Raw genomic sequence first — 23,626 nt, 5'->3', positions numbered from 1 at the left:
AGGATTAGGGTTAGGCTGAGGGAGGGGATATTTTTGGGTTCGGGTGGGGTTGGAGTAAGGGTATTCTGACTTTTGGTATCCTGACCGTCGGGATCCTGTACCCAACCTATTAATTAGATATTTGCTTTTAATGGATGGAGAGATAAAAGATAATTGCTGCCTACTATGACTTTACTGCATATTTTCACATATGTGTAGTCACTGTATATATCCTACAATGCTTATGTTGTATTTCAAAAATGTGTAATTTAAATTAAATACTTTTAGCTATTTGTTACATAACATTTCTATGTTATCTTATGAGTCTAATGGATGCAAAGAGCCCCCTGCTGAAAATAGCAGCTATGCAATACAGGAGTTTTTTTTTTTTTTTTAAATAATAAGTTATGTATCCATTAAGCATGCATCTAATAGTAATATTTTTAGTTGTATTCCTACAAGTCATTATCTCCATTTTACAATCTCTCTGGAAGGCATAAAAGTTATGGCTGCCAGGTACACACACAGGCTCACAGCTCTCGGTATGTTATCTAAAGGCAGAGGAGGGAGGTGGAGTAGAAAGATTTTACACTGCAAATTGCAGGCAGATCTCAGAGGGGTATTCCAAAGCTTCTCTGATAACTACAGCGTGTGCCATGTGACTGTGGTTGCCATGGTTGCCCGTGGCATTGTGCAGAATAATAGATCAGGAATTGATAATTACTTACATTCATTTTATAGCCCCCACAGTGATGGAGACTGCTTCCTGTACTACATCTGTTCTGAACTGGCATAAACAGCATGGTCTTCTGCTAAGTGCAGTTTTACACCAGCCTATCACAGAAAAATCTGTTTCAAGTTTAAGACAAATATCCAAATGTAATTGCCTATAAGTTGTGGGCAGTCACTGAAATCCCTCCCCTGCCCACTGCCTGCTGCCCGCAGGCTATTACATTTGGTCCAGAATCTGAGTTATACCTTGCGACTGCCACACAATTACCACTAGCTTATGAATGCAGAACCCTCCATCGGTCTGTAAATCAGAGCAATCCTGTGTGCCTCCACAAACAAAAACACTATCAATCTTGCAGAACTCTGCACAGGTGGCCAAACATGATTATTTATGACGATTCAAAAGCTTACACCGCTGCTCTGTAACTATATAAACGCCAACAGGGCAGTCCGGGTTTTAACAAATTGTCCTTGTAAAAGCATTTATAGCTATCCCAGACACATGCTCTAGCTGTGCTCATGTGCTAAATAATGTACTTCTAATTTCTTTATGAAATTCTTTGGAGAGATTGTGGGGCCTATTCATCATCGAATGTCGTATGGCCTCCGATGATGAAGTATTGAATTCGCTGCGAGGGTACTTAAATATCCAACTCGCAGTGGGGGAAATGTGACACTTGAGCAATTTATCATTGCTCCGGTGAAAAGCAGTTGTCCCCGTGGTTAAAATCGTAGATACTTCTGTGACTGCGTTACTTACCTGCTCCCCGTCGTCCCGGCTACACATGCGTGACCGAGGGTCACGCATGCGCAAAGCCGCCGGGGAGGTAGTGAGGAGGCGGCGGAGGGATCCGCTCAGATCCCTCTTCGCATCCCTGGAACTCCTTCCCATAGGAAGAAGCGGGCATCCAAGAACAAGAGCTGTCTGAAGATGGCGCTCGTTCCCGGCAGCAAACTCCGAAAACTTTCAGTTTTCAGAGTTTGCTGAATACCAAGGGGGCCCTATCGGCCCCTGATGATGAATGGCCCGGTAACTTAAAAATGCAGAAACTAGCGTTTCCGCATGGTTACCGGGCCACTTATCATTTGATGAACAGGGCACTGAGGCTATAGACTAAGGCTGTGTACACACTTCGCCGACTTGTCCGCCGACCCAGGGACCCACAGACCGAGCGGCTGTTTGGTAAGCCAATACACACTTATCAATCTGCTGCTCCATATGTCTGTGCTGACATCACAACTGGGCGTTTGCAGCAAGTGTACGGGGCGGTCAGCGGGTCACCCGTACACACAGCCAGACATACCTATATATCTGCAAGGTGTACCGGCATTGGCTCTGCTGCATGGCCCATGTGATATGTCTGCAAACGACATCGTACAGATAAATATCTTCTGTACTCCCCCACTGATGCGCTATGCAATATGTTGTTCGTCAGCCTATTTAATGACATATCACATAGTGTGTACCCAGCATAAGGCACCGACTTTGCAGACTCCAAAATGACCTGTCATGTTAGCATAAATTAAAATAAACTAATACCCATTTTTACTTGATACATTATCCTATGGTTATAAGAAGAAGAGAAAACAATTTCAGTTACTCAGAAACAATAATGTTGGGGTATTACTGTTACTGATGGGCATTATCAGACTCTTGTGAAGATTGGAGTCCTTTCTAGCAAAGAGGAGCTTTCGTTCAGGTCTCCAGACAAATCGTTGTGCTGGCTTGGAAATATGGTGCTCATGCAGACCTCCTCGCTAGATGCGTTTCGTTCACACCCTGTATATGCAAATCCAGCGCACGCCCAGCAAGGCAGGCGATCACACGGCAAGGCATTAGCACGCCCATGTCTTGGCGTGCGATCACTTAGTGTATGCAGACGTCCACCGGCTATTCATAAGATGCCCACTTGCCCACGTCATCTCCAGGAAGTGCATGAAAACACTGGTACATCGAGCACCATTGGATGCGACCGCAGCGCTTGAGGTTGACTATACCCTGCCGCAAGCACTGCGATCACTTCAGTGTGAAATCCCACCAAGTGATGTATATTATGACGCTGTCTGTTAATTATGCACGCCTCTGTAACGGCGTTGGAACACTCAGGCACGCCTGTGTTCGCACCTCCACTCCCCCGTCTCTAGTGGACTGCCCCTGTCACCACCCACAAACGGCTTCTCCTGCCACTCACTCTGCTGGGCTGTCTATGCGCAGTGAGCGATTGCTTCCCGAGCGTTCACACTGGTTTGCGCACGCGCATTGTGATGCATACACATACATAGATTGGAAATATCGGCCAGCTACGAGCGATTGCATCCTAGCGAGCGGGTCTGAATCAGCTCCTATGTCCCAAGACATAGTGATCAATAGAGTGATATATGGTCCAGGTCCAGTATGTATGCCCGATAAGTACCTGATGAGTTTCATTGCAGTGACACCCATAACTTCATCAGAGTTGTGTGAAGGGGACTTTACCCCTGGCTACTTAAATAGCCTATGGCCCATGCTAATTGCAATACACTCTATTGGGGACTTTTTTTTCCCCATTTATGCAACTTTATTTCTAACGTGGTCCTCGCTCTTGTAAGTATATCAACTGTGCACATCTTTTGATTATATTTTTTCATATATTGAAAATGTTATTTGATATATAAAAATCTTTTATTAATTGTCTGATATCCGCATTAAAATTTTTAATGACTGAATTACCAAAATACAGTCAAATGCATGCGCGGTACAAAAAACAACAGCCAACTGCGCAAACATTGAAATTGCGTCCTCTGTCCGTTTTCTGGGGGGTTTCTTTACCCCTGACTGGACCTTGACAGAATATGATATATTCTGAATGTATATATAACAGCAAAACAAAACAACTTAAACAGCAACTTTGCGCTAAAATAATCAAAACAGTCTTAAAAGAAAATGAAAACAGCTGAATATCTTATCTGGAGATCCTGTGGTACAGCTGCGGATTTGCTGAATGAGGACCAGGAGACATCAGTGGTTAATTTGCAGAGACTGTACTGGATGTTGGTTTCCAGCAACCATAGTTTAGATAAGTTTTTTTTTTTTTCTATTGTACTGTAGATGTGATCTTTTTATTTACTCAAATGTTCGTTGTATGTACTATAGTATGATTACATGTATTTTTCTTTTGAGCTGATATCCCTAATTGGAATTCTGACACTTTGATAAAAATGAAACTCTTTCCCGCTGCACTACCACCTAGGAAACTCTTGGAAGAGCGTGCTCACTCCCCATACTCAGAGCCCTCTTTTGAATGTGGTTATGATTGGCCCATTGAAGTCACATGTCCAAAAAACTAATCAGGAATAGAGGGTAGGGCTAAGGAAAATGAGCCAGGGGGAAAAACCACAGTGCTGTATCTCAATTGGAACTCAGCCATCGATAGCAAAACACTGACCATTGGAAGCGAACCATCCATGTTTGCTAAACATCAATGAACGATGTCCATCTCTAGGCTGGAGTTTCCATCAGCTAGGAGGATGAACTAAACTCCTTTACTAGGTGATAGTGCCTCTTAAACATTGAATAATGTTGCAAAAAAAAAAAGACTTAAAATATCAAGGGATCAATACAATGTGTTGCGTATTGCGAGTTGCTGTTTTCTCTTCGAACTCGCATGGTGAACTCATTTTGCAATCCAATTAGCAACTCGCACTGAACCAGTCAAAGTGAGTTCGCATTTTTCCATTTGCATCTCCCTGTTGACTAATTAGGCAACTGGAAGTTTCCAATAAGCCTAATTGGTCCAATAATTACATGTCATTTTTTTAGAGTAAAAAAAAAAAAATTGCCTCAATTTACCCCAAAATCAACTTTTTCGTTTAGGCACCCCAAATTTAATTACAGTATTTATTTAAATTTATATTTTTTTATCATGTTTTTACAATTTTTCAAAGTGCCCTCAAAGTACCCCAAAATCACCTTTTTTTTCTACTTTTTTTGTTGCATTTTTTTGTTTAATTCGTTTGAGATTAAACAAAAAAAGTTGTTTTTTTTAATTAATTTTTTTTTTTTTTTTTTATTCAATTTTTTTTATAAAAAGCACAAATCACCCATTTGACACCCCTAAAAACCTTCAGTACTTTCCTAATGCCCACAAACATCCTTCAATATGGTCCTGCTAACAAAATTATACATTTTGGGGGGTCCAAGATGGTCTCCCCACTTTTTCATGCACTTCTCTCACATCGAATTTGGCAGTCAATTCGCAAACCTCCGCTGCAAGTACCGCAATTAGACATTTTGAATTGCATTGGAGAATTCTCGGATGCGTGCATTCGTGCGAAGTTGCCGAGTTTCATGAAAAACACAGGCTACTCACAATTCGCACCTAATTGGGTTGACCCCACAATAGTCTCTCCTGAGAAAATAAGACATTTCTTTTGTATACATACAAACAAAAAGTTATCAGTAAACAGAACAGAAACACAGCAAACATAAAAACAATGTTCTCGGCCATAAAGGGGAAGCTGAGGTCTCTCTGGCCAAGTTGTTGTTAAGCTACAGCTGATAGGTGAGTGTGAGGTTCGCTGGGAGTGGGGGTGATCCTGCTCTTTGGGGTATTGCGTGCTCCGTGCAAATAAGAGGAAATGCGTCAAAGTGAGGAACTTTTTGTGTCTGTGTGATGAGTAAATAGGTACTGAAACAGGGGGGTGGATAGAAGTGAAAATAAAACAGCTTCAGCAGCATTATAGAAACAATGCTCCACTTCCCAGAATAGCCAGGTGTAACGCGGATCTGTGGCTGGATGATTGGTGCAGCAGAGATGTTGAGGAGCTTATATATGCGACAATTCCTATAATTTGGGCACAATCACCAGTTTAAAACAGCGAATACTTGACAGTTGCGACCAAATTCGCCTTGTGGAACGGATATCACGTTTTTTAGCAACGGTGCACGTGTCATAGTATGCGTATGCAAGTTTGAGCAACTATGGGCAAGTTTTATGTATAGCGAATGCATCTCCGCTGGCGGCTGTAACTTAGCGTTCGTACGTAAGCAACGCGCGCCGTGGGCCTGTAGACGGGATTGCGACTTATTCAGAGTTGTGTGTACGCAGCGATCTCTTTGATTTCAGACATATCTGTTGCTCCGCGGATAGGGTTGTTGCAAAATGCGCCGATAGTGATGGCGGCTACATTCATTGGCGGATGAAGAGAATACGGTGCAGCCAACTATGACTATAGGCAGTGATCCGTACAGTACTGAAAGGCGGTATGGGCCGGTATGGCGTACCATTAAAAAATTAGTAGCCGGTACACCGTATCGCCCAACCACCTTCCCGCCTCAGCAGCTCCATTAGGTTCACACTGCACTGCTGAGCTAGGCACAGTGCACAGCGGCGTGACAGCGTCTCCGATTTTTGCCAGGCATGCCAAAAAATGAGGACCTGCCACTTGGGCATGACCCTGTGACATGTGGCCCCACTCCACGCGCACAGGGCACCTGTAAATAAAATTTTTACTTGTACTGCATACTGTATAATACCAAGCACACAATGTGGCCGGCTCGCAGGTTATTCTGAATCGGGCTCCCGATAATAATAATGCAAATATTTTTTTACATAGTACAAGTGGAATACATACAAATCCCGACAGCGGCAGGCCGACACGACTGAAAATCCTGATCGTCCCCAGGTAAGTATCAACTAACCTAACCCCCCTAACCCTAACCTTCCCCCCAGTGCCTAACCCTAATCCCCCCTCTAAGTGCCTAAATCTAACCCCCCTTCCCCACCGCCTAAACCTAAGTCCCACGGGGGGGTGCCTAACCCTGGGTGCCTAACCCTGTCCCCCCCGGGGGTGCCTAACCCTAACCCTCCCTACCCCTAGCCTAACCCTAACCTCCGGGGGGGGGTGCCTAACCCTAAGTCCCCCCAGGAGCCCTAAACCTAACCCTCCCCCCCCCCGCGGCTGTCCGCAGTGACGCCCGGGTTCACTTTGATCTGGATGCCAGGCGCCGGTCTCCCTGCATCGGTAAAATGACAGGCGTCTAGCCAGTCATTTAACCCTCGCCGGGATAAAGCAGTTGGGAAGCCGGCTGTCGGCCTTACGTCCGCCGGCTTCCCGATTGCATACCGTACAAGTAGCTGTGCAAACTTCTGCAAAGCTATCCCCATTAAAGCTGTGCGCACTGCAAACTCCATTTCTGAATTTAATATTTTTTATTCTGCAAAACCAAATCTTGTTCCTGTACGAGCCTGGAGAGCAGGATGCCGTCAGCACGGTTCCATCGGCTGGTGAAACGTTGCCATTTTGCCCATCAAATCTGTGCTGTTTGGTTGAAAACGAGAACGACCAGTGCAAATCGTGTGACACCACCAGAGAGGCCTCGCAGTTCCAGGCCTCGTCAATGTCATCTAATTGTTCAAGCCAGTATATCGCGAGAGGACTCTCCTGCAAAATGAAACCATTCCATTCCAAAGAATTGCATTTGCATTTTGATACCTTATGGCAATGGTTCCCAAACGAATCACGGCGCCCTAGAGTACCAGCATTTTTTCCACGGCACCGCTGGGCCAGAAGTTTCTTATTGAGAAATTCAGCAAAAATTAACTGTAGTAAATTGTGTTTATATGTTACCCTTAGATTCAGTTATGTGGTGGTTGACAGGGCTGTGCTTTTTTGTATCCACATATTGTTTGGGTGACAGTCATTAGCACTGGTTTTGCCTATAACACTTACTAAAATTGATTTTATTTGGTACTGTGCCACCAACCCGAGGCACCCCTGCAAGTGCCCTGAGGCACCCCAGGTGGCCACGGCACACAGTTTGGGAACCACCGCCTTATGGAATGGAATCTACACAGCTTCTGTTTGTTGCTAAATGTTTATTTGTTCCATTTCAATCTGTTAGATCTGTAACGTAATTAATAACTATATATTTTGTTTTCATTGTGTGCTTTTGTGAATTTTGCATGGGGTGGGGTTTGGGGTGAATATAGGGATCATGTATTGTTATATTGTTTCCACATTTGTTGTGGTTAGAATTCCATCGGCAGCGCTGAGCACACATAATACTCTAGAACAGGGGCAGGAAAGCGTTTCCGTGGCATGTGCTCATTCTCGCCACTTGTCAAATGTCTTCTGCCAATATTCCAGGTGACCATTATTAGGTGGAAGTACTATAAGGCAGTTCAGGTGCTCCCACCATTGTTTTGCCCATAAGTGGCAGAGTTCTGTGGCTACCCGCCATCTTTTTTGCAAATAAACTGCTGCATTTTTCCCATCATAGGGGATTAGGGATTGCTTTTTTTGTTGAAAGATTAAAAGCAATAAAACAAAGGTTCTTCGGGCCTGATTCAGACCCGCTCACGAGTGCTGAGCGCTCGCAAGCGGGTCGATGTTGCCCAAGTGCGCATGCGCATGACGGAGGCGGCTCCGTCGTGCGCATGTGCGAGACCCGAATAACAACGGCCAAGCCGTCCTTATGGGTCTCGCACCAAAGGGGACGTGCTGTCGATGGTGATTGACAGCACGCCCCCTTTGGTGGGCGTGCCAGGGGCGTGGCTGCCCAGACGGAGGCGTTCCCATGGGAACGCCTACCGTCTGGGGCCGGCCCCACTGACATTACTAGTGATGTCAGTGGGAGTGCTTTTGGCTCTGATAGAGCCAAAAGCACTCCAGGGCTTGCGGCAGTGAGACCCTACCGCAAGGGTCTCGTCGCAAGCCCGATGGTCGCGATGTCAGAGCGTCCGGCTCTGAATCAGGGCCTTAGATAGTAATTACATGAATCCGTGAATGGGTGTGGTATATTTTGTCGACATTCATAAATTGATACGGGCGTTATGTTAACATCCTTGGCATGTCGCCATTGACTACAATGTCATTCATCATGTTGTCACTGTCAAAAGGTCCCTGGCGGTCTACTGATGACTTACCTAGTTCGGTGGCCCCAGTGGTTCTTCTGGGTCCAACGGTGACCCGAGTATGCAGATCGTGCATGACTTCCGGCTGTAAGTATCTCTTAAGCTTAATCCTACCCTCCCATAGCTTACACCTAACCCTCCCCCTAGTGCCTAACCCTAACCATCCCCTCCCATAGTGTAACCCTAACCATCTCCTCCCATAGTGTAACCCTAATCCTCCTCTCCCATAGTGTAACCCTAATCCTCCTCTCCCATAGTGTAACCCTAATCCTCCTCTCCCATAGTGTAACCCTAATCCTCCTCTCCCATAGCATAACTATTCCCCTAGTGCAGTGTTGGCTAACCTTGACACTCCAGCTGTTATGGAACTACATAACCCAGCATGCACTGCTACAGTTTTGCTATTAGGGCATGCTAAAACTGTGGCAGGGCATGCTGGGATATATAGTTCCACAACAGCTGGAGTGTCAAGGTTAGCCAACACTGCCCTAGTGCCTAACCCCAACCCTCTTCTGCCGCAGCCTAACCCTCTGCTGCCACATCCTTCCCTAGCCCTCCCCCTAGTGCCTAACCCTAACCATCCCCTCCCATAGTGTAACCCTAATCCTCCCCTCCCATAGTGTAACCCTAACCATCCCCTCCCATAGTGTAACCCTAATCCTCCTCTCCCATAGTGTAACCCTAACCATCTCCTCCCATAGTGTAACCCTAATCCTCCTCTCCCATAGTGTAACCCTAACCATCTCCTCCCATAGTGTATCCCTAATCCTCCTCTCCCATAGTGTAACCCTAATCCTCCTCTCCCATAGCATAACTATTCCCCTAGTGCCTAACCCCAACCCTCCTCTGCCGCAGCCTAACCCTCTGCTGCCACATCCTTCCCTAGCCCTCCCCCTAGTGCCTAACCCTAACCATCCCCTCCCATAGTGTAACCCTAATCCTCCCCTCCCATAGCCTAACTCTTCCCCTAGTGCCTAACCCTAACCCTCCGCTGTCACAGCCTAATGGGTGCCTCAATCCTTGCACACGAGGATGGCTGTGCCCCACTGAAGAGCTTTGTAGCAGCATTGCCATAAAGTCACAGACATGACTGCGCAATAGATGGACACGTGGCCGCCCCTGCTTCCTACTCACTACTGCCCCCAACAGGTATTTACCCGGCCCTGCAGCCTCTTCCATATGAACCTATTTTTGTTCACCTACTGTAGGTGCATCAGAAATCGGAATTCTGGAAAAATTGCAAAAACGTAGACTGAGGGGGGGTATCCACTACCAGATCTGAAAACGACTGCACGATTATGACATTGTAATCGTGCAGTCGTTTGTCAGTTGTGTGATGACCCTGCACTGAACGAGCAGTCATTCAGTGCAGGCTCATCAATCATCTGCAAACATGCTGAACCTGACGATATCGTCAGGTTGACCAGCATGTTGGAGAGATCATAGATGTCTAAACGACCAGCGGGCACGCGCATCGCTGGTCGTTTTAGACATTTTTGCAAACGATTTGCAAACAATTGAACGATCAAACGATCGTTATCGCTCAATCGTTCATAAAAATCGCTAAGTGGATACCCCCCTTTACAGTGGAAAACATCCGGACTCATGAGGTTCCTAGCGATCAGTTGCTCCAAAGTGCTTTCTAGAAATGAACTGTAGGAAACACGTTCATTTTGCATCATGTTGTTATTGCATTGCTTGATTGAACGTTGCATTGTTTTAGCTTTGCATATCATTGTTAGGTGTACCACTTCCTTCCTGAGAGTGTCACTATATTAAGACGTGTAATAAGCCATAAAGCATTCTGCTCCTATTTCAGAGACATTGTAACCGCACTGCATTCGTTTTCACTTGCGCATTTACAGCGTAGTTCTCAGTAACGCTGTGACAGCTTCCTGTAAATGGCTCTCAGGCTCATTAATAAATTAGTGCAGAGTAAATGGTATATTGTCAAAATGCTTATTCCAATTGACAGAACTTGTGTATGAAGTTATAGGAAAGTGACATTTGGTCTGTCTGAATCAGAGGTCCTTGCTAATTGCACACAATGATATTATTCAGCCTGAGTGTAGGCATCAATGCACAGTTACATACGGGAACGATGGAAGCAGAAATGAGGCGGGAATCCCATGGGTTCCTGGGTGGTGACTGGGAGGTGGCGTGAAGGGAACGCAAGTAAAGTCGCTCTCGTGGGCATGTTATTGAATAAAGCTGCGTTCTCAGATGCAGAGCCGTAGCCACAGAGGCAATGTTTAGACGAAGGCACTGCCATAGGGCAGGTCCACGCATCGATTGTGCACTGATGGTGGGCTATCAAGAATCACCGGCGTTGGTACAGCGTCCCGGAGACGCTGAAAATGGCCGTTCCAGTGCTTGCACTTTCAGGTGCACGCTAGTACATAAGGGGCAGGCTGAAACTAGCATTTGCGTATAAATTCATGAACCTTCGCACCAGCGGCTGCATCCACGCCTGAATGAGGCCCACTGTGTACACAGGAAAATGTTTTCCTATGCGTCATTTTGGCCACAAAATTATGGTTTGTGAACAAAACAGTGTTGTGATCATTTACACAATAAATTGTGTCTGCAAAATAATGAGAGAAATTAAAAATTTGTTTTGGACACTAAAATGATTTGAAATGTAAAACATATTGTGTTTAATGTTCCTTGTATATGGCAGCTAGACAAACAGTATAGGTATTGGGTGGGGGCACTGGCATACTTGCCTACCCTCCTGATTCGGCCGGGAGCCTCCCAAAAATCGTGTGGCACTCCCAGCCCCACGGAGAGGCAGGCAGGCAATCCTCCCAGCAGCCGCTGACCCCTCCGACCCCCCACCCCGCTGTAACCTGAGAAACCCACGCAGCGCGGGGGGTGATGCGATTCACACTGAACAGCTACATTTTGGCCCCGCCCCTGCTTCACAATAACTGTAATATCGGTATTGTGTAGCGGGGGAATGGCCAAAATGACACAATCACGTGGCCCAGCCCCCCCCGCTCCGCCCACAAATGACAGTAATCTGTTCAGCCCCACCCCTTGTGCCGGCCACGCCGATCTGGCTGCTCCCTCCCGGAAGGGGCAGCCAGAATTTTGGCAACCATGGGCAATGGGGTATATTTACTGAAGTGCAGGTTTTTTAGAAGTGGATATGTTGCCCATAGCAACCAATCAGATTCCACTTAACATTTATCTAGCACCTTCTAGAAGGTCTTCAACCCGTGGCCCGTGGAGCTGTTCCCCGTGGGCCGCCAATGGTTAGTGTAGTGCGGAACGCAGTGAATGCGGTCCACACTACACAGTAACAAACACCGCCGCCGGTGCCGGGTAGTACACTCGTACTACCACGCAGTGGTGTGTTTGTTTTAGCAGCCAATGAGAGTCAGACAGACTCTCATTGGCTGCTGCACCCACGGCCGAAGCCGGGCTGGAGCTCACTCATGAGCTCCATTTCCGGCTCCCACAGTGGGTGATGGGAGAGACGTCATAACATCTCTCCCATAGTGCAGAGCGGGCCGGCGGCAAGTGGCAAGTGCGGGGATTCAGGTAAGTGGGGTTTTTTGTGTCTTTGTCCTATATATGTGGGGGACCCCTATTTGGGAACAAACTTGGGGGTACCACATATACCCCCAAGTTTGTTCCCAAATAGGGGTCCCCCATATGTAAGTGGCACTGCATAGGGGTGGGGGCACTATATAAGGAGCACTACTGGGGGCACTGCATAGGAGGGACCACTACTGGGGGCACTGCATAGAGGGGACCGCTACTGGGGGCACTGCATATGGGGGACCACTACTGGGGGCACTGCATAGGGAGGACCACTACTGGGGGCACTGCATAGGGGGGACCACTACTGGGGGCACTGCATAGGGGGGACCACTACTGGGGGCACTGCATAGGGGGGACCACTACTGGGGGCACTGCATAGGGAGGACCACTACTGGGGGCACTGCATAGGGGGGACCACTACTGGGGGCACTGCAGAGGGGGGACCACTACTGGGGACACAGCATAGGGGGACTACTATGGGGGGCACTGTATAAGGGGCACTGCATAGGGGGGACCACTACTGGGGGCACTGCATAGGAAAGACTACTACTGGGGGCATTATATGAGGGGCACTACTCAAAGCCGTAGCTAGACATTTTGGTGCCCTGTGCGAGAAAGTTCATTGGTTCACCTGGTACAGTGGCAGGTCCTCGGTCCTGCGTCCACAGCCGGTACACACAGGCAGCGCCGCACCGCGCCACTCCTTGAGCCAGCCCAACCACACAACAGCTCCTCACTGACCTCAGAGGGAGCCTTGGAAGGAAACGTGATGACGTCTCCATCTCACCTATCACAATAGGTTGCCGGGAGACGTGACATCAGAAGGAGGCGGGGAGGCTGCGGCTGTCTCCCTCCTCTGTGCTGGGCGCCGCGGACAAGCAGCAGCGTCCGCCCGGCCCTGGATTAAAGAACACACAGAGTGAGAGAATAGTGGAATACTATTATATATGAGATGGTGGGCGGTCAGTGTTCCGCCCTCAGCAATGTTGCGGAAGCACCGACCGCACCACCCTAGCTACAGCCCTGGCACTACTGGGGGCACTGCAGAGGGGGGCAGTTATGGGACATAATTGTTTGAGAATGGGGGCAACTATCTGACATAATTAATGGAGGAGGAGGAGGAACAGCTATGGGGCATAATTATAATTTTGGGAGGAGGGGGGTCGTTCTGGGACCTAATTAAAATTGTAGGAGGGGGCAGTTATGGGACATAATTGTGTGAGGAAGGGGCAGAGTCTAAATACCGCAGTATAGCTTAGTGGCCCCCGGGCTTCGTTGAAATTTTTAATGTGGCCTACACTGTCTTAAAGGTTGAAGACCCCTGTTCTAGAAGATAATAGCTAGAATCTGATTGGTTGCTATGGGCAACATTCTCCACTTCTCAAAACCTGCACTTTATTAAATATACCCCAATGTGTTCTAGTCATTTCCCCCACTACTTACAAAAGTATTATTCCAAAAATGTTTCTCTGTATAAGTCCCCATCATAAAAAAATATAATTGCACAAATGATTAATTGAGGATTACTAGGGTAGTTACCAATATACATGTTTGCATTGTTAAACATTTTGCACAAATATCTCTATTTCGGCTCATTTTGCTGGGTTCTAGATGTCAATTGTATTCGACTTTGTTCTCAGTGACATCTGTATGTAAGCAACACAGGAGCGGCCAGTGCTAGCGCCAATCTGCAGCCCGTACATTAGTCTGCAATGCTGCACTATTCATTCATTCATCTGCTTCTGTGACACAAACTTCAGAAATTAAATGTCACTGTTGATTCTGATCTGTGTTTCTTATTTTTTCAATTATTTGCAGGTTGAGAATTTCATGGGAGCTTCTCATGGTTAACAACTCACTAACTTTTTTTATTATTATATAAATTCCTTTAGCGACTCTCATATAGGGGTCTATTTACTAAGCCTTGGATGGTGATAAAGTGAACGTCCTGGGCCGCCATCGAGGGGGGACCGACGGGTCTGGAAATCCCGGGCCTGGAGAGAGCGGGGGAGCGCCAGTCAGTGAGAAACAGCGCCGCCGGCATGTCAAATATAGCGCCGACTGCGAGCCAATCACAGTTTGTGGAACAGCAGCCAATCAGGAGCACCCACTCATGTTTGGCTGCTAGTCCATGAGGTGTGATTGGCTCGCGACCAGCGGTATATTTGACATGTTGACAGCACTGTTTCTTACTGACTGCCGAGGCAAATCTGCACCACTCCCACCCGGGACCCCCGCTCTCTCCAGTCCTTCTGTAGAAACAAGGAAAACAGGTAGGTACATAGGCCCTCATTCAGAGGCGCTTGCAAGAAGCGAGCGCTCGTTCTGAATGAAGGCGGCCGCTTCTATTTGTAAGTGCAGCCTCCTGGTCGCTAGCTAAGCTGTGGGTTACCATCCACAGCTTTAGTGACCGACCAGGTTGATGGTCACGATGGTCAAGACCATCGCGACCATCGGGGCTTGCGACGAGACCCTAAGGTTGGGTCTCAGCAGCCGCAAGCCCCAGGGAGCTTCCTGCTTTGATCGAGCAGGAAGCTCCCCACTGACATCACTGCTGATGTCAGTGCGGCCGCCCACAGAACGGCAGGCGTTCCTTAAGGAACGCATCCGTTTGTGAAACCACCCCCCGCCCCGCCTACAAAACGGGCAGAGCTGTCGATCAACATCGTCAGCCGGCCCTTTTATAGTGAGCTCCGGAGCGAGAGAGGTTCTCTCTCGCTCCGGGGCTTGCGCACGCGCAGTGCGGCCGCTGCGCGTACGCAGGGCCTTAACATCGACCCGGTTGCGAGCGCTCAGTGCTTGCGACCGGGTCTGAATGAGACCCATAGTCCCTGCTCTGTGCCCCCCCCACCTAGTGCAGATAGCCTTCCCTGCCCCCTTCCATCCAGCCTTTCCTGTCTCTGCCTCCCCCCTACTCCAGCCAGCCTTCCCTGCCCTGACCCTCCCTCCCCAGTCCAGCCTACCCCTTCCCTGCCCCTCCCCCAGTCCAGTCAGCCTTCCCTGTTCCCCATTAAGGTCCAGTCTTCCCTGCCCTGTGCCCCCACTCCAGTACAGTCTTCCTAGCCCTGTGCCCCCCATGTCCATCCTTTGCTGCACTGTGTATCCCCATTAGGGTCCGTGGAGGGGGGCTGCCTGTTTTTTCAATACCGGGCCCCACAATTTCTGATGGCAGCCCTGATAACGTCCCAACCAATCAGCTCCTAACTGCCATGTCACAGCGTGCATTTGAAATAGACAGTTAGGAGCTGGTTGGTTGGGACTTCATCTCCATTCATTTTATCTCCATCCAAGGCTTAGTAAATAGACCCCATAATTTTGTAGTGAGATTATACAAAACCTTTTGTTTTGGCCCTTGATCAATTGAATGTGTCACTGTTCTGCAGATCTAGGAGGGCAGTAAAGTAACAGAAGGTCATAATGTCAAAGCAACGGAGGAGCAGCACAATATTCTATAGAGGCGTCCCCTCTCTCTCATGATTAATGTAAGAGAAGAGCTGAAAAGTTGAATAAAAGGGGAAGTTCTAAAGTGTTGGTAGGTTTGAAAAGACATTTACGCTTTTCCATAGTGCGCCATTCTTTCCTTTTTCCATTTCTACACTAACCTAGGAGCACCCTACTCAGCGGAGGTGCTCCCCAAGGTTAAAGAATAGTTATGCCCCATTGAAGTGCGCCGGGCAACAATCTAGGCTGTTCCAAACCAAGGAGATTCGTCCATGTACCCAACGCGTTTCATGAATGAGGTCCAGTGTCTGCAAATTACCAGGACCTCATACTAGTGCAGAACGATGCTCTGGAAAAGGGGGATCCATGAGATCATAACTGAAAACATTCAGCAGCTGTGGTGAAAACACATCTGCTTCAATCAGAGACCAACTTGTGGCATTAACTGATCAAGAGATCTTATGAGCCAAAAGCCAGCTCTTCTCTAAGTGGGCATGACTGATGCTACCCACACACGTTATTTTCCTTTTGCAAACATTTGTGGAAAATAGGAATGGACATCATTGTATTCCTTAGGGCCACTCTGCAAAGTACAGATTAGTCGGTCGGTGGGAACCTCCTGCATTTCTGCTGAGGTTTCCCTATGGAGTCTCTCGGTACAGTTGCTGGCTGTTGCTTGCAGAGAATAAGACTCTTTATTCGGATCAGTACCATCGCCTAGCAGAAGTTTAATCGCTTTAAAAAATTGTAGATCCATTTCAGCTCCAGTGTCCCATAACACAGTATTTTCCTCCGTGTCCAAGGCAAGCGTAGGACTCTCCGACCTCTGAGCGACTCTCTGAATGTCCAGCATGTGAGTGGGGCTGTAATAGGAATCGTTCCTCTGGATCTTGGCCTCTGTAAGCTGTGGCCTGTATCCTAGCGTGTGCTCAGGGAAATCATCACTGGTCGGGAAGTTCAGAAGTGGCTCATCTGCCGCAACTCTCTCCTCGACGGCTTCTGCCATTGGGACCGGGTAACTTGAAGCATCTTGTACCTCAGTGATTTCAGGGTCACTATATGTCGGATAGGAGGTGGTCTCCAGATCCTCCCTGTCTGCCTAGTCAGATATATGAAAGTAAAAAAAAAAAAAATTTATTAAAAAAACCAAAAACAGAAGCACAAAATTGCCCCCCAATTTTTTTTTTTTTCTGTTCACCGTTTGCAGTAAGTGCACACATGCAGCAAGGAACATAGAAACTGAAAGCAATAGCAATAAGTAGTTGGTTGGTCACTTTTAAAGTTATCAGAACCAATCTTGACGAGAGCAGCCCCCGCCCCAACGAGACTCAATATGTTCATTGGTACTTGCTTGCCCCCCTAGGATTTAATCTCAGATATTGATAAGCTCACAGGTGTTGGTTGGCACAATCAGGTAACAGAATGACCTGACAGTACCACTTATAGCAGGGATGCAAGATGCAGCAGGACTACAGGATAGACCCACGGGGGCCAAAGCAGGATTGCAGATAACTCTGTTTTGCAGACCTTTGCGATTTTTAAGCACTGCGCGCATACGCCATAGCTGAGTGTTCGCAACTACCAGCAACTACAGACAATTCCAAATCATACGCAGATCATTTGCACGTAGGCTAAATAGATGCGGGAGTGTTTTGGGGGGCATGCAAGTGAAATTGCGCAGATTTCACAGAGATCATTTGCAACAGGTATTGGGCTTGGGCAGGTGCGTACTGATTACGCCCACGAGCGGATGGAAAGGGGCAGTGCAGTCGCATAGTTACCTGCAACTTTGCATACGGGCAAATATCTGCATTTATCTCCATGCACGCAGTGCGAGTGTAAACGCTGACGGCTGGCGTACAGTCCTGAATAGGCCCCCACAGAATCTTGAATAAGCTGGGTGCAGTACCCAAGTTCAACCACTACCCCATTTGGCAGTATAGTGTAGCCAGTAGCAACTATTGGGCCAGATAACAGGTCAGCGAAACAGCAAGAATGGAGATAAGCAAGTGTCAGTCTGCTGTAGAGGCGTGCAGAATAAGTCATGATAAATGCACAAGCAGGAGAACGGAACAAATGGGCGTGAAGCGATGAATAAGTCAGTGGAGGCAGCTAACAGAAAAGTCAAAGGTTCCAGAACAGGCAGCAAACACAATGGTCAGAGTCACAAGCAGCAGTGAAATACAAAATAGCAGTCAGGATACAATACAGCATAGTAACAGGAGCATTGAAACAATAGTGTGTCGATGCTATTACAGCAAGGTCTGTCTGTGGGGGAGATGTCTCAAGCCTCGGAGAGAGATAAAGTACCAACCAATCAGCTCCTAACTGCCATGTTACAGGCTGTGTTTGAAAAATGACAGTTAGGTGCTGAGTGGTTGGTACTTTATCTCCAAGGATTAATACATCTCCCCCTGTACCTGCTGGCTATTTAAGGCAGCTGGCATTAATGAGCATCAGGAAATGCCCAAATTATATAACGTGGCCGCAATCACTGGCTATAGTGTCATTGCCTGGCCCCTCTCCCGGCCCTATAGAGGAAATACAGTGTATATTCTTGACAGTCACATGATGCCACTCTGTGAAGGGTACAAACAAATTTGGGGCGGGGGTAACTGCTAACAGTCTGCCCACGCTGTCAAATTTTCAGACCCTTTCATACTGGCCACGCCTCCCATGGCGGTGAACACGCCTCTTTTGCTATTAGAACCTCCCTAAACGACTGCATTGTAAGAGAGTTATTGCACCTGCGCTAGTGGAATGACAGGAGAGAGGTTATTACCTGCAGAGCCTTCACTGCCTCACTGTTATCTGCTCGGGGATATTCCTCTCGTAGATATTTCGGGAGAAAGAAGATTATAACTGTTTTCAACCTAAAAATCAGAGAAATGTGACGTTTACAAATCTTACCAGGTTTTATGGAGACATTGGAAAGCATGTAAGCACGTGGGTGTAAGGAACGGTGCTGCCTGTGGAAACCCGATGTTTGTCATTTTTCAAGTGAAGTTTAACAGTTTTGCCGCTATGGGCAGTGCCAAGTTTTTCTTTGTCCCTGTTATCATAAGCGTCCCTATAATATAGCATGGTGCTATACACAGGTATGCAGTCAGGAAGCCAGCGGGCCTAATCCCGACAGCCAGCTTCCCGATTGCTTAATCCCGGCGAGGGTTAAATGACAGGCGTCTAAATCTAGAGGCACCCCCCCGGGAGGTTAAGGTTAGGCTAGGGGGAGGGAGGGATAGCATTAGGCACCCCCCCAGGGGACTTAGGTTTAGGCGGCGGGGAAGGGGGGATTAGGTTTAGGCACTTAGAGGGGGGATTAGGGTTAGGCATTGGGGGGAAGGTTAGGGTTAGGCACCCCTAAGGGAGGGTTAGGGGAGGGAATTAGGTTAGTGAATACTTACCTTAGGGACGATCGGGATTTTCGCCCATGTCGGGCAGCCGCTGTCGGGATTCCAACCGCCGGACAAGCGTCCAGCAGTAAATCATACCGAGTCCCTATACTTGTTCAGTAACCAGTAGCAACCAGACATCTGCTATCATTATCCAAAACAGGCATTGGCAACCTGATACACTTCTAACCTTCATGAGGGCCACGAGTTGCGTCTGACACTGATACTGTGTCCGTGTCGCCTACTTGCAGCAGCGGTAGATGCTGAATTTATGATTGGTGCATCTTTAGACGCCATTATTGGTCACACCATCGACATTCGCACCAGCCCTATGCTAGGCGCGGTTTCTACAAGTATGGCCTCCAGTGTGAGTAGTCGAGCATCTGCGCACGCAACCACGTTCACCGACACGCTCTGGGACACTTCCGTATCATGCCCATAAGACGGACATCTCCACCCGTGCGCTAAGCCACCTCCCTGTCACCGCCTAGGAACGCCTGCTACATTTTTAATACACTTCTCCCTCCCTGCGTCTAAAATTGCAACTGCGACTATGTACGAACACAATCGTATCGCAAAGAAAAAAACGAGAAGGGAAGGAGTTTGTAGCGCAATTGGCATAAACTCGCAGACGGACGGCCGCCAAAAAACGCTGCTGCATTGACGTGCCGCTCAGAATTAGGCCTGGTCATTACATTCATCACTAGAGCAGTAAACCTAAAGGAACATTAAATGATAATTCCAACAAAAACTAAAAAACAAAAATCCTGCGCAAAACCGGATCCAAGAAGGTTTCTCATCTGACGTGCAGCGCTCAGGCAACGCGGGTCACTAATGTTGTGCTCCCCCTGCCGCCTCTCTGCTATATTCTGAACACTAACATTGGCAGTGCCTTATTTTTGGGCAACACTGCCAGCCATGAAACAAAGAAGGCCAGGTCAGCCGGTGCGAGGAGCGGGCAGGAAGCATGATGCCATGGGGAGTGCGTAGTACCATGCACAGGCACGTGCGCGAGATGTCTGCTGATCAGGCAGCCCGAACCTACTCCAGGGCTGGGATGTACTAAGCATCGCATCCGCAATGCCGTACATACCACCCATTATCGGGTACATACCGGCAATAATATCACCGGTATGTACCTAGAAAATTGCAAAGGACAGTTCTCCCGGTAAGAGCTATCCTTTGTGATAGAGAGACTTCCAAGTTTATAGCCCAGAAGGCTCTCTTCTGTCCTTCTGCGTAAGCGCAGAGGGACACGCAACCAGGGCCGGTTTAAGGGGGGCAGTGGGGGCATGTACTCTCTGGCCCCCCTCTCAGAGAGGGCCTCCTGCACCCACCACAGATCAGATCGGTTTCCGCGATCCACAGCACAGGCGCAGCCACTGTCTAAAGGTAGCAATGTGCTCACGATCCCACGATGTGTACCCCTGAACTGTGCCCGGGAGCTCCCCGGCAGTCGTGGGCATGATATGGTCTGAAAGCGCTGCCAATCTGTGCACACGATCATTCGTGCCTCCTAAACTATCCAGTGCATCGTGACTTGAGCTTGTCAGATCTGGAGATGCGATGTGCGACCTGCGGGGACGCGCATCGCATCGTGATCGCGAGTGGGGACTCACGATTTGGGCATATTTTACCCGATCTGTCGATCCAATGCGTCGGAAATCGGCCAGATCGGGTAAAATATCGCCATGTGTGTAGGCACCTTAAGACATCCTTTACAGTCCCCGATGGCGGCGTATGGAGACGGAGGGGGTGGAACATGCCGCGGTGCAGCTGAGAACGGCTGAGGCTGAGGCATTGTGTCACATAACGGTCTGTCAGCATCATAAAAGAAAAAAGTCGCACAGGGGTGCCGTGGTCCGGCAGTAGGAAAGTCCCGCCCACCACCCCGTCGATTGCTGTGAATAATGTAAGCACAGGGGGAGGGTGCAGTGAGGGAAGGGGCGTGAAGTTTGGCACTCTGGAAAAGAAACAGCATGCCGGGGTGCACTCCTACTTTAGTAGAAGCAAATAGCTAAGGTAGAAAGAAAGAAGCATCACTCCACATACATTTAAATTAGTGTAAATCTGTACCCTGAGAAAAGACCCATAGAGGTCTTGAAATATCGGTAACTATTAATACAGATTGAAACTATTTTAAAAGTCTGTGGAGTGCAGCTTTTTCCTTTCTACAGGATACCTACAGTATATGCTATATATAATATTAATATTTACCACCTAATTGTACTGTAATTCTCTCTCTAGTGATTGATGATGCATTATTTTAATTTTAGACTTTAGGGCCCCCCTGTCTTAAGTGCCCCGGACCCCCCCAAAGCCTTAATCCAGTTTTCCACGCACCTTGGGGGGAGCTGTGAGGGATTGGCTCCCCCTCAGGTGGCGTCCCGAAAAGAAGCCCATAGGCTTCTATTGGGTAACGCGATCGCATTCCAGTGCTTAATATATATGAGAAATGTGGTAAAACCCCCTGATAACGGCATTTTCAGGGGTTTTACCGCATTTCTGCCCTTAGTACATAGCGCTCCAAGTAAGTAATCTTACAGAATTCTCAGTTTTGGGTGAAATAAGCCTGTAAAATGATACCATAAATTCTACTGCACCCCAAAATCTGCTGCCTGTGAATTCCATATTTGCGCAATGAATATAATTATTTTGTTCTTTATTTTTTTTTTAAAAGAGATTATTTACCTGAAAGACAGTAAAAGAAGAGACGCAGCACTGCGTGTATTCCCTTTCAGACAACAAAGAAGAGAATGCAAGGCGATGTGGTAAAGGGCTGGTAATCTCTACGTACATCATGTTCAGGTAATCTCCTACCACATAGATTGTACTTTTTGCTGACATTTGGGTAAAACCGCCATACCATCACGTTACTATGTAACACAGAACCTATGGTGTATCGCTCTGAGGCAGGTAATTGTACTGCGGCGCCCCCTGCTGGCTGCTTAATTAATAACTTCATTAACTTGTGATCATTTTTGTAAATTCTGGGCCTGATTCAGAGAAGTTACGCTAATGCCGCCGCCTCAGTGCACGCAGTGGATGTGCAAAAATATGCAAATGTCGCAAATTGCTATAATTGTATTGAGACGCCCATCGGCGGCTTCGTAAAGCCAAGCATCTGCGTACTACAAAGACACAGGCGCTGTTGCAGATCCTTCGATAATCGGCCTCCTGAGTAACCCTATGGTTGTGCGGAATGGCCGTGGGAAGTGAGACGCCGGAGCCATGTTTCCTGCGCATGGGATTGCAGATGCAGACAGCGACATGCCCTGAAAACAGTCGCCACACGCCGGCGTTTTTGCTGTCACTCCCTGTTACCGCCGCCAAGTGCTGCTGGCCTGTCAGTCACACTGCGATTAAATAGTTGTAGTAAGGGACTAGAGTAAAGTACTTTGATGCATGCGCAGTTTACCCATACTTGCTCAACTGCAAAAACATTTGCATGGCGTACTTGTGTGAATGAGGCCCTCTGCTGAAAAAAAATAAATAAATCAGAAAGCAGAAGGCTGAATCATCATCGTATATAGGAAGGGCCCATCGGGGGAAAGCAGCAGCAGCAGCATGCGCTTAAGGGGTGTGGCCAGTCACCATAGCAGCCTGGCCAAGCATTAGAGCGGACATAACCTACAGACAACATGGATACTACAGTGTATATATATATATATATATATATATGTAGTTATGTGAACGACGGTCACCGAAATGCCGATGCCTATCATAATCCCGATGCTGGAATGGAGGACAACATGTGCACGAACGAGCTAAGTCCAGGGCGACCGTCCTGTTAGCCGTGGGGGGGGGGGGGGAGTTAGGTTTAGGGCAGTTAGCGGGGTTAGCGATAGGTTTTGGGGGAGGAGGTTAGGGTTAGGCACCCCCAGGGAGAGGTTAGGGGTAGGCACCCCACCGGGAGGGTTAGGTTTAGGGAGCAGTAAGGGCTGTTAGGGTTAGGCACCCCTGGGGGGAGATTAGGGTTAGGCACCACCCCGGGAGTTTAGGGTTAGGCACCCCTAAAGGAGGGTTAGGGGGGGAGAGGGGAGGGTTAGATCACTTGCCTGCCGCTGTCGGGATTTCCTGCTGTCAGGCTCACGCTGTCGTGATTTGAACCGGCGTCTAAACAGCCGCCGGCATTTCAATCCCATATATATATGCTTCATTCTAGCACCCTGTACCTGTCACAACCCATGCAGTTCCTCTTTCCTGCCTGGGGTGTCAGCTCTGGTGCTTCTAGCACACTCAGGTGAATCAACAGACTTCTGATATATAGCCCAGTGCAGAGAGTGACAGATCAGACCAGAGCAGAGAGCGACACCCCAGGCAGGAGAGAGGTACTGCATGGGTTGTGTCAGGTGCAGGGTGTTATGACTATATATATATATATATATATATATATATATGTACTTACCCACCCGGTAAATTTGATTGGCAGGAGGGCGGATCTTGGTGTAGTTTCTATAGAAGCAAACCGAGCCCCTGTGTTCATCCATGTACCTGCTCTACCAGGTAACTGACCCCCTTATAGAGACCCAATGTATAAAGCGAGTGCACAGTCTGGAACCTGACCTTAGAGGAGGGGGTGGGACCCACCAGGGATTTCCCCTTTACCCCTGTGGGCCAGTCTGACCCTGTATATTG

At 47.9% G+C, this 23,626-nt stretch overlaps 1 protein-coding gene across 1 annotated transcript in view; it reads right to left on the bottom strand.

Moving 5' to 3' along the window:
• Positions 1-16,113: 16,113 nt before the first annotated feature.
• The window catches only part of IL23R (interleukin 23 receptor), a 52,491-nt gene continuing 44,978 nt past the window's right edge, over positions 16,114-23,626 (bottom strand). Inside the window, exons 14-15 of the mRNA XM_088466555.1 lie at positions 18,379-18,469; positions 16,114-16,695 (exon numbers count right to left, since the gene is read on the bottom strand). Of these exons, the coding sequence (XP_088322681.1) occupies positions 16,114-16,695; positions 18,379-18,469 (673 nt within the window). The remainder of the gene's footprint in view (positions 16,696-18,378; positions 18,470-23,626) is intronic.

Source organism: Taudactylus pleione, unplaced genomic scaffold, assembly GCF_031769625.1.
Source record: "Taudactylus pleione unplaced genomic scaffold, aTauple2 ptg003505l, whole genome shotgun sequence".
Classification (NCBI taxonomy): domain Eukaryota; kingdom Metazoa; phylum Chordata; class Amphibia; order Anura; family Myobatrachidae; genus Taudactylus; species Taudactylus pleione.
This window is presented reverse-complemented; position numbering and strand designations above follow the sequence as displayed.